Source organism: Maylandia zebra, linkage group LG3 (assembly GCF_041146795.1).
Source record: "Maylandia zebra isolate NMK-2024a linkage group LG3, Mzebra_GT3a, whole genome shotgun sequence".
Lineage (NCBI taxonomy): Eukaryota > Metazoa > Chordata > Actinopteri > Cichliformes > Cichlidae > Maylandia > Maylandia zebra.
This window is the reverse complement of record NC_135169.1, coordinates 25,002,867-25,013,283: the sequence shown is the minus strand read 5'-3', so window position 1 is coordinate 25,013,283 and position 10,417 is coordinate 25,002,867. Positions and strand designations below refer to the sequence as shown.

The window sequence follows — 10,417 nt, the reverse complement described above, 5'->3', positions numbered from 1 at the left end:
CTGTAGCTCTCCACAAGTGGTCTTTGGCTCTTGTACAACTCCTCTGATCATTTTCACTCCACTGTCTGAAATCTTGTGGGGAGCACCTGGTATGGTAAAATGATGTTCTTTCCACTTCTAGATTATGAGCCCGACAGTGCTCACTGGAACCTTCAGTAGTTTAGAAATTCTTCAATAACTAATGCCATCAGTAAGTTTCGCATGTTTTGCAATAAGGCTGTAAAGCTTTTCATTGGTTTTACCCATCATGTGATGTTTATTGTGTGGCACCTTGCTAATGATACATTTTATAGGGATGAAAGCAGCTGATATTAATTTATATTAAGTGACAGGATTACTTTTTAATTAGTGATACATTTTAGCTGGTGTCATGACTTTCCATGCCCTTTTAGATGCCTCGGTCTTCATGTGTTCAATACTTCTTCCCTGTGTCATTTCTCATTATTACACATAATAAAATCAGTATTTACATTAAATATGTTAAATATTTCATTAAAGAATACAGTAATGTGACATCATAAGAAATTTCCATGATGCACTCATTGACAGGAGTGTGGTTCTTTGGACCATGGTGGTGAATGGGTTATAGTAAGGGTTTGAGGTTAGGCGAGTCATCCTCAATCAGGATGAGTGAGTGGGTGGATAAATGTAATCTGTTTTTCATATGTTTTAATTCAGGTCCCACTTTCTCCCCCGCCCACATCTGCGACTCTGCCTCCTCTTCACACCACCTGAGGCTGCTCCACACATTCCACTGTCCAAATAAACACTCTGAAGGATCCTCAGAAGTCCTGGAGAGCTCAGGATCACTCTAAATAAATGTGAAGAAATGTTTGATGACCAAATGCTTTTACTGTGTACATAATACATGTCTGAAGAAATATCAGGTTTTCTAAATCATTTCTAGATCACATCCATCAGTATAAAAAGATGGGCACCTCATTGTTGCCTATATATATTTAATTTTGTCTGACACACTGAGATATTTATAATTAGAGCTATCTGTATTTTTTTAGGGGTTTTTTTTATTATATTTCTGTAACTTTGTAAAATATTGTATTAATAATTTCATTTTGTTTACTTAGTTACAGTTCAGTCTTGGAGCAACTGTGACCACCTTATTTTCTGGGGGATTAATAAAGTATTCGGGCTAATATTGGCTAATTAGCAATTTGACTCTGTGTATTGGGATGTCACATGGTGTTTTACAACATTACTTTAATCTTTACTTCTCGCTTATGTTGGAAAGGAGCCTCACATCCAGGCAGCACTTGACCATGCACTTCTGGTAATTAACCTTAACATTTAAATGTGCAGAAATATGACATCATGCAAAATGTCCATGATGCAGTCATTGACAGGAATTAGGTTCTTTTAAATGTGGTCGTTAAGAGTGTTGCATCGCATTGAATTGTGTCTTTGACTTTGGCTGTGAGTATCTACACCTACCCACTACAGTGTGGGTGTAGATGTGTAGACCTTTCACTCTTGTTTCATCGGCTTCACTCCATCCACCCTCTCTCTAAATTCCCCTGAACCAGGTCCCTGAACTGGATAAGATGTAAAGAGAATTAATATGTGTGTGGATTAAGATTATTACGCTGGAAACACAGTTAGAATAACTAAAACTTAAAAACGTGTTTAAAAGCGGGAGTAGACAAAATAGAAACTAAACGCACGTCAGCATGAAGCCACTGCTCCTTATTCTTATTTTACTTTCACTTTCAGACTCAGAGCCGCACATGAAGCGCTTCCTTCCTTCATGTTACTGAAGAAAACAGCCTGTTTTATCATTTTTTCTCGTCTGCATGAAGAGAATGGTGCTGACGATCAGCTAATTAAGCTCCTGTCTGAACAGGTGAGCTGCTTCTTCTCTGTCATTCAGCTGTTGTGCAACTCTTGCTGGGATTTGTAAATATTTGTCATTTTCTTTGCCCGCGCTCTTGAACTACAGGTTAATTAAAAATCGAAATAAAGAGGAACTAACTGCTGCTTTTGATTTTTGTGGGCTGTTAACTTTTTACTGTTTACTGTAATTAATAGGAATTTCCCGTCACTTGATTTGGAGTTTTTCAGGCTTCCTTTACTGTTGCAGAAAACTTCCTGTTTTTCTGGCACTAAAATTCCCTGCTAACATTTATGTAAGCTTGTATTATTATTATTATTATTATTATTATTATTATTAATGGCACCTGGAAAGAGGTAAATACAGAGGGCAGGGGGGGGGGGGCTGGGACAAAAAAATAAGCGCTTTAAAATTGTTGCGAAGTGGGCGGAGGGAGAGAGACAGACTTGTATTTATCAGCTGCTGTCAGTCAGCGTCTGTCTCACACTCACTGTAGATGGATGTAGCAGAGTTTAGGTGCAGTGTGTCTCTCTCAGCTTTAAAGCTCACCTTTATGCTGCTTTTCGCTCTCTCACCTGTTGAAGGTAAGATTTCTCTGCCATATGAGTCCAGTTTTGTTTAAGCTTTAATTCATGTTAGTCGTATTTTTGTTTCCGATGCACCTTGAGCGTCTGTCAATGATGCAAATTATTAAACTTGCTTTAGTTACAAATATAATTTAATGGGAGTATTTAAAAACAGTGGCAAACTCAGTGATGATGTAGCAGCAGTCTGTTATACTGGCTGATGTTGCAGATGTTTCACACTGTAAATAAAAGCAGACGCTGTATTCAAGTGTAAATTAGTCTAAAAATACTGCACCAAAAATTGTGCCTTACTCTTCTGTGTAAAATTATGTTGGGGGTTTAGAAAGGAAGCTCAATTTTTTTTATTATTATGCTATCAGAGTTTAGCTATTTCTTTTAGTTTATAGGTCTATATATATTGTGTTCGGAAATAAAACAGATGTTTAAATCATAAATAACTGAGCTGAATCTATTAGTCAGGTTTGAGCATTTCACTATAGAAGTTTCTAGTTTCTGTGTCAGTTTAAAGATTTTTACTAACTTAATTCATTTATTTTTAAACCTGTAGCTAAACAGCCAAATAGAAACTTTCTGAAATGGTCAGTTATTTTGGGATGGTGGTGATAATTAGCTGTGAAAATGATTCATTTTATTAATGCTTGCTTGTACAGAGACACATGTAGCATTAACCAAAGCTACATTTCCACAGTGTTTACAGCCTGAGCCAAGCTAGCTTGGTGCATGTTGTAAATGAGCCACTAAGCTATAATACATGAATTGGAACATGTAAATAAAGAAGGAAAAGCACAAAACATTCAGGTTATAAACAAGGATAAAGTGCATGCAACTGATTCCTTTTTGTTAACTGACGTGTAAACGGTGACAGTCAGGATCCACTTTGGATTCCACATGCTTTGCAAACAGAGGAATCTTTCTGTCAGTGATTTGATTTTGCTCGTCTTAATCTTCTTAATCACTGTTTTTGAAGTTACAGGTGCTCTTTTGTGTTATTTACCATTATTATTTTACTTTTAGAATAATGTAACTTACATTCAATGCAAGAATACGATGTAAAGACCTGAAGCCTGCCCCACAGCTGTGTGGAGCTTTGGGTCTAAAATTAAAGCTGTGCTGATTTCAGAGACCCAAACCTGTCCATGTTGCACTTTTTACTGAGATGCATGTTTAACACTGTTAGAGCTGCACTTTTTCAGCATTTATCAGCTGCCATGAGACAGTTTCTGCCTCCCTCTCACTGTAGATGGATGTAGCAGAGTTTAGGTTCAGTGTGTCTCTCTCAGCTTTATGCTGCATTTTGCTCTCAAGTCTATTGAAGGTAAGATTTCACTGCAATTAAAAAAGTAATAATTCTGAAATACTAGTTACTTCATATCTTTAGATTTGTTTAAGCTCTAATTCATGTTAATCATCTTTTTTTGGCCGTGCTTCTGATGCGCTGTCACCGTGTTTACACTTGAGAGTAACAACTGACAGAAAAAGTGTGGACGTTATACCAGTTTTTAAATTGTGTTGATAGACCACATAAAACCAGAGTTATGATAAAAATATCTGCAATGTTTGGTTTTCTTCCTGAATACTATCGTTGTTTATGTTTACTGTGGGAAGAAACTGTAAAAACGACGTTTTATAAGGAATAAGGTTTATAAGGTTTTATAAGAAAAACGCTCGAAAGCACTCTCCACCTGTGAGCAAAAAAAAATACCAAAAAAACCCCAGCTTTTCCTATTTGTCAAAAAATGTACCATGTCGACCAATCAAAAAATGAATGATATGGCAACATGGCATTTAGATGATTAGGAAAGAGGGAAGTTTTAGGAGTGACGGCAGTGTTTTGAGATGTGAGAGATTTGCGACGTTTAGTGCAAATCTTGTGTAGTTAGTGTGTTGTGTAGTCAATAGTTTTGTTGTGTGTGTCAGAACAATGAGGCGACGGCTGAGTGTTACAGGTGTTACAGCAGTGATACATCTCCTGTTGCCAGGCCTGCAGGTATCAGGCTGTTGTTCTCCTTTGTCTCATAGTGGACAGAAATTATTTTTTGGAGTGGCACAAATAATTTGTGTGGCATCAGATTTGATGCAGAACAGCTGATTGTTCTGTAAATAGTTTGAAATGTTTATTTAAAAAACGCCTTGGCTGCATTTTTAGGAGAGAGTTACAGACTCTCTCCCAGACCACAGACTCATTATACAAGTCAGAGCTTTATATAAAAAAAAAAAAGTTGTGTTTTCAAAATTGGAGTTCAAGTTATTTTTACTTCCAATAGTGTTAACATACTACACAGGTCATGAACAATTTCAATGATTTTTTTTAAATTTTCATTGTAAGTGGGCTAAAGCAGTTAATTAAAAGTAGTCTAACATAAATGTAAATGCTGTAATTTGATTATTTTTAATAAACCATGTAACTTGGATGGATTCAATGCTGGCGTGACCACAGTGCACATGTCTGCTGTTGCTCACAGTGGTCCACGAGATCGCTCAGGGAGTTTGTGTGTTCGCTCAGACACATGAAAAATTAGAGGGAACATTGGACACAGGTGTAGAGTTGCTAAAAAGTTAACATTAACATTTTTTTATTGCACTTGGAAGTGTTTGATGAGAAAGGAAGACATTTTTGAAAACGTCAGACTTGGTTTTCAGCAGGATGTGTGTATTTATTTCTCCTCAGGTCACTATCATGTGGTCGGATCACTTCAGCCTATCCTGGCCGCTCCAGGTGATGATGTCATCCTGCCGTGTCGCGTGGAGCCAAAGTTTAATGTGGCGGGGTTGACGGTGGAGTGGTCGAGGCCCGATCGTCGTCCTGACCCCAACGACCGTCTGAGTCGAGTGGATTATGTTCATCTTTACAGAGACGCCCGAGAGGTCCCCGACATGAAGATCCCATCGTACGTCGGGAGGACGGCGTTGTTCACAGACGGCCTGAGAGAAGGAAACATCTCACTAAGAATCACTAATGTGACACAAGAAGATGAAGGAAGATACAGATGTTTCATCCCAAAGTTAAAGAGTCGAACAAAGTCTTCAATTGTTCATCTGATTGTTGGTGAGTCAGACTGAAAAGATTTTTGTTGTTTGGTTTCAAACTTGCCTTAAAGACTGGTGTGCTTGGGTTATTTTACCAACAACTTATTTTGGTGTTGCTCCTTAAAGACTTCTGGATATTATTTTATTGTAAATAATTAAATGTTCTTACAATCTTATATTCAGCTGAAACTATGACAACAGAGACGCCACTGCATCCTGAAACTCTCCAAACTCCTGAGGACGAGTTTCACAGTAAAGGTGAGAACATGAGGAACAAATCAAGACAATTAAAAAGTCTTGAAATGGATCTAAATCACCTTTATGATGCAGTTTTCTCTCACTGATGGCAGCCTCTCTGTGTAGTCCTCAAAATGTTTAATGTGCGCTGCTTTACTTTGAAGTAGATGCAGGAAGTGTAGTGTAATATCCTGGGAGCAGCTCTGCAGATCTCTTTATTTATTTCTGTGAAGCAGTAAATGTATCAGTTATTCTCCTGTGGTTTTTGACAAAGTCATGTTTGCTGCCCTGAGAATTCTGGGACTCAGTAATTCTAACTTCATTTCACTGTTATGTAACTTCAGGTAACGTCTGTGCTTGATAGTTTAATAAATGCGACATGTCATGTTGTGTCCTACAGTAGATCTCATCTCTGTTTGGTTTTTCCTGGCAGGTGGTTTGTCCCGTCGGAGCCGACTGATCCCACTTGTGGTCTTCTGTGTTTTTATGCTGCTCTGTGTCGCAGTCGCAGGAGGCTGGTTCACTGAGTCAAAGTGTAAAAAAACAGAAGTATGTTGATCTTATGCATTTATCTCATGATTGAAGGATGGAAATGAAAGGACATTGTTGTTAAAAAAAATTTATTTCATTCTTTACTCCAGCTCGAGAAAGGACCTCCTAACTAGGTGCCTTGCTCATGGACGTGCCTTGCTCCCAAACTCCCAGTTGGGATTCAGGAGACGGATACCCTCTCTATTTTAAAGATTAGGTGTAAAACTTTTCCTTTTAATAGCTAGGGATTGAGACCTAGCTTTATGACCTAGCTAGGGCTTGACAGCAAAGCTCTGCTGAGGGTGGCGAGATCAGCACAGCGCATCACCAGGACTGAACTACCAGCCGTTGCATGAGGAAGACGCAGCGGATCCTCTCTTATCCCAGCCACAGACTTTTCACACTCCTGCCATCCAGCAGGTGGTTCAGGACCATCCAGACCCGCACTACCAGATACAGAGACAGTTTTTACACACAAGCCATCAGACTTTTGAACTGCTGACATTCTATACACACCATTACACACTCATTACAATTACAGGACTCTACACACTGCCACTTCAAAAATGCCACTTAAATGCTCATTGCACAAGTTTTGCACAACCTGTAAATAACAACTTGTCTTAAATTCACTAAATATTTAATACTTTTTATTCTTAATTTAACTGCACACATGGGGGTTAGTACTGTTTCCTCACAGCAGGAAACTCCTGGTTTTGAATTCCTCATCTGGCCTGGGCCTTTGTGAGGTTTGCATGTTCTTCCCATGTCTATGTGGATTCTCTCTGGGTACTCCAGCTTCCTCCCACAGTCCAAAGACATGAAGTCAGTGGGTTTAGGTTAAATGGTGATTTTAAGCTGCCCATAGGCAAGAATGGTTGTCTTTCTCTGTTTTAACCCATACATATTCAGACTAAAACCTGAGGACCAAACTGGTTTAGATAATAAGAAGTCAGCCTGTTTAAGAACTGTACCACATCTAGCAGTCTGCATGTATTCTAAAGAGAGCTAAGATTTCCAACACCTTTTGCCTTGAAGTGATTACAGCAGCTAGGATGTAAACATGTTTGGACACTAGGTATTTTTTCTAACCACAGCCTGGAGCTGCAGGTGTTTTTCCAAATGTTTGTTTTGTAATTATGAAAGTTCATAATTGCCACACACAGACACACTGATTATTGTCTGAAGTACATCATTTTGGTTTCAGTTTTAAGGATTTGGATGTCATCAAAGTTAAATTTTCTTTATAAGGAAGAACTTGTTCATTGTGTGAACTTTAAAGTCCTCTTCTCATCCTTAGCAGCGATGATCTGTGGAGGAGTTCAGCTGTGTTGTTATTAAAGTCAGAGACGTCACTGAGCACAGTGGCAAACGCATCAGTCATGGTGCTTTTTGTTTTGAGGTCAGGATTATTTTACAGTGGGGTTTTTTAGAATATTTTGTTAAGGACAGTACAGCAGAGGCTGCTTTTTGCTATAATGTATGTCTGTACCAAAGTATAAAGATATTACAAAAACACATTTATCAGGATTTATATTAGACTTGATTTGGCATGAAAGCTCACAAACAGCTGAGTTCTCACTTTTCATGAAATTTAAATCTACAGCTCGACTGTTACTGATATTTTGTTTAAAGATGAGATTTGATTTCCATTGTTCTTTATTGTCTATTGTCTGGCATTTACGTCAGCAGGTGCAGGAGCAGTCCAACCTGTATCACGATTAACCCCACACACCCAACCCAGAAACTCTTTGACCTCCCCCCTGAGGCAGGAGTATGCACAGCTTCTTCTCAAAGGCTGTAAGAGTGGTCACCTCCAAACCTCACTGGCCTCATTCTAGCTTGCTGTGCTGCTGCGCTGGTTTTTAAAATGCCACACCTGGGTCTTTTGTCTATTTATTATAAAATATGTAGTCATAAATTATATATCTTATTATTATTTTTATTTTTAATCTCATAAAAGCTGCTTTCTCCTGCACACGGTGGTTGCTCACATGCAAGTCCCTTTGCAACCCACCTCTGCCCTTACTCCTCCATACATGCAGTAGCTGACTTAACCCTCTGGGGTCAATGGATGTGCTGGCGCGTCCAAATCACTTGACCAATTTGAGACGACACAGCAACAAGATGTAGCCAACCAGAGCCTCCATTTCAACTTGTGTTGAAAGTGCAGACTTCAAGCTATATTGCAGTTTTTAAAAGTTTTAAAATCTTTTTTGCAAAACTTGTGCATAGGTTTTTTTAATTTCAAGTTGTGAAAATTATTTGTTAAATTTGTGATTGTTACAGTAAAAAATAAAGTACTTTTTTTGTACTTGGATTTAGATTTAGTCTCAGATCAATCCCGTTAATGCAGTATGTCAAAATGAAAAATTAAAAGTAAATCCAGATATTAGATTGTGCTGAAAAGAATAGTACAAAACAAGGCAAGGTAAATAATTTTTAAAGGTGAGGTAAAGTAGGAAAAAATGGCCAGTTATAGTGTGGAAGAAAGAGGGAAAGTCAATATATCAGTCATCACAGGCTTCTGACTATAGAGGCTCTAGATTTGTGTTTTGAGACCTAGTTCCAGTTTAGCCATCAGAAAGGGATCCGTCTAACTCTACATCATCTCTTTACAAAAACAATAACAACTGAAATCACCAGTGATGAAACATGAAAGTCGGGACTTTTTAGATAGTTCAGGATTTTTCACCTTAAAGCTGTCTTTCTGGGTGTTCATGTTTGTCAGTGTTGAAAACACTTTTATTAAAAAAAGAAAAGTACCAAGTATGTGTGGAAAATAAGACTAGGCTTATCTTTGAGAGTTGTTTCTTAGTCTTCAGTGTCAGTTTCGGGGAAGAAAGAAATTATGTAAGAAAAAAAAACATGAGTGTTTTTAGTTTCCCTGAAATTACTTCAGCTTCTGTAATTTAAACTTTTCCATCAAGTTTCATGAACATGGCACTTTTCTTTCTTTCTTTTTTAACTTGCTGTAGGGACAATGAGATAAAAGAGCAAACAGCACTGTAAACCTGATTCACAATGTGAAAATACTTTTGCATGTTAAAAATATATTAAAACTCTTAAAGTCTTTGTTGTGACGCTCCAAACTGAAGGCAGCAGAAACTAGTTTGCCTTTGAGATGTGATAGAACTTGTTCCACTAATGGCAAACTAAATGGACTGCACATAGTTTAGAAATATACTTACTCGTGTAATTAAGATCAAACTAACTAAAGACCAAAACACCGCAGAACCATATGTGACCAAGTGGACTTCAGGGACTAGTAGCCACAACTCATCATCACTCAGGAAGCTCCACTCTGAATTAGCAGACAAAGGTAGGGGTGGACTCCTTGGGCAAAGTGTAGGGGGCCCCGGGCAAACCTGTGCCTTTCAACATGTCACAATGGAGATGTCGAACTGATGATAAATGATAAATGATGCTATATTTTGTAAAACAACATTTTATCACCTATTTTTAACAACTTTCTCAGGGGCAGACCTAAAGAAATGTTCTTAGGGTGGCATGAGGGCAGCAGGGAAGCTACTTTTTTCACACAAAAAAGTCAGAAATCTGTAGTGTTACGAAAAAAATTATATATTATCACCAAAAATGTAAAACAAATTTTTGATGTTTCACTGGGTTAATGCACTTATCTTCATGCTTTTTCCAGAGTGTACTAATCAAACATCTGCACTCAAAAAAAATGAAATTGGGTGGTTGTTAGATTTACAAGATTGAAACTTCTAATTTGAACAAAATAATTTAACATTTCTATGGTGAACATAATTAAATCAAATAGACAATTTGATGTAAGCTACCAATCAGTGTAAAATTAAACCAAAAAACCAAAAAATATCTTTCACATCTCGTAAGTCTTACACGAAATAAAAAAAATACATTTTTTTTATTGCGCCATGTGTGCAGAGTGTTAGATTTTTTTTAGTGCTGGCTTGATATTACTAACAAATTGGGTGCATCAACACCTGATATATGGATAACATCTATAGAGGTGCATATAGCCAAACCTTTACAGGCTTGCTGTCGGATACTTGTGCACCCCTGCCTCCTCAGTGCCATGTGAAAGTGTTTTTTTCTGAAGCTGGAGGGGTTATTACGAAAAAAAAAAAAAAAAAAAAAGGGGAAACTCACTGAGTCCAAGCACAGTGGGAAAAAATATATTATTTCTTAATAAGACTGACTA

At 37.7% G+C, this 10,417-nt stretch overlaps 1 protein-coding gene across 1 annotated transcript; it reads left to right on the top strand.

Moving 5' to 3' along the window:
* The first annotated feature begins 2,339 nt into the window (after window positions 1-2,339).
* Window positions 2,340-9,378, top strand: LOC112433991 (myelin-oligodendrocyte glycoprotein-like). Its single transcript, XM_076881343.1, has 5 exons — window positions 2,340-2,430; window positions 5,102-5,479; window positions 5,644-5,718; window positions 6,131-6,246; window positions 6,339-9,378. The coding sequence occupies exons 1-5, from the start codon at window positions 2,343-2,345 to the stop codon at window positions 6,360-6,362; spliced, it is 681 nt and encodes a 226-aa protein (XP_076737458.1). The 5' UTR covers window positions 2,340-2,342; the 3' UTR covers window positions 6,363-9,378.
* Window positions 9,379-10,417: the final 1,039 nt, after the last annotated feature.

Bases quoted from the DNA above. Each gene is read 5' to 3' on its own strand.
- LOC112433991 (XM_076881343.1), top strand. From the start codon at position 2,343: ATGGATGTAGCAGAGTTTAGGTGCAGTGTGTCTCTCTCAGCTTTAAAG. The intron at 5,480-5,643 runs GTGAGTCAGACT...TCTTATATTCAG, and splicing joins AATTGTTCATCTGATTGTTG to CTGAAACTATGACAACAGAG. The intron at 5,719-6,130 runs GTGAGAACATGA...TTTTCCTGGCAG, and splicing joins GGACGAGTTTCACAGTAAAG to GTGGTTTGTCCCGTCGGAGC.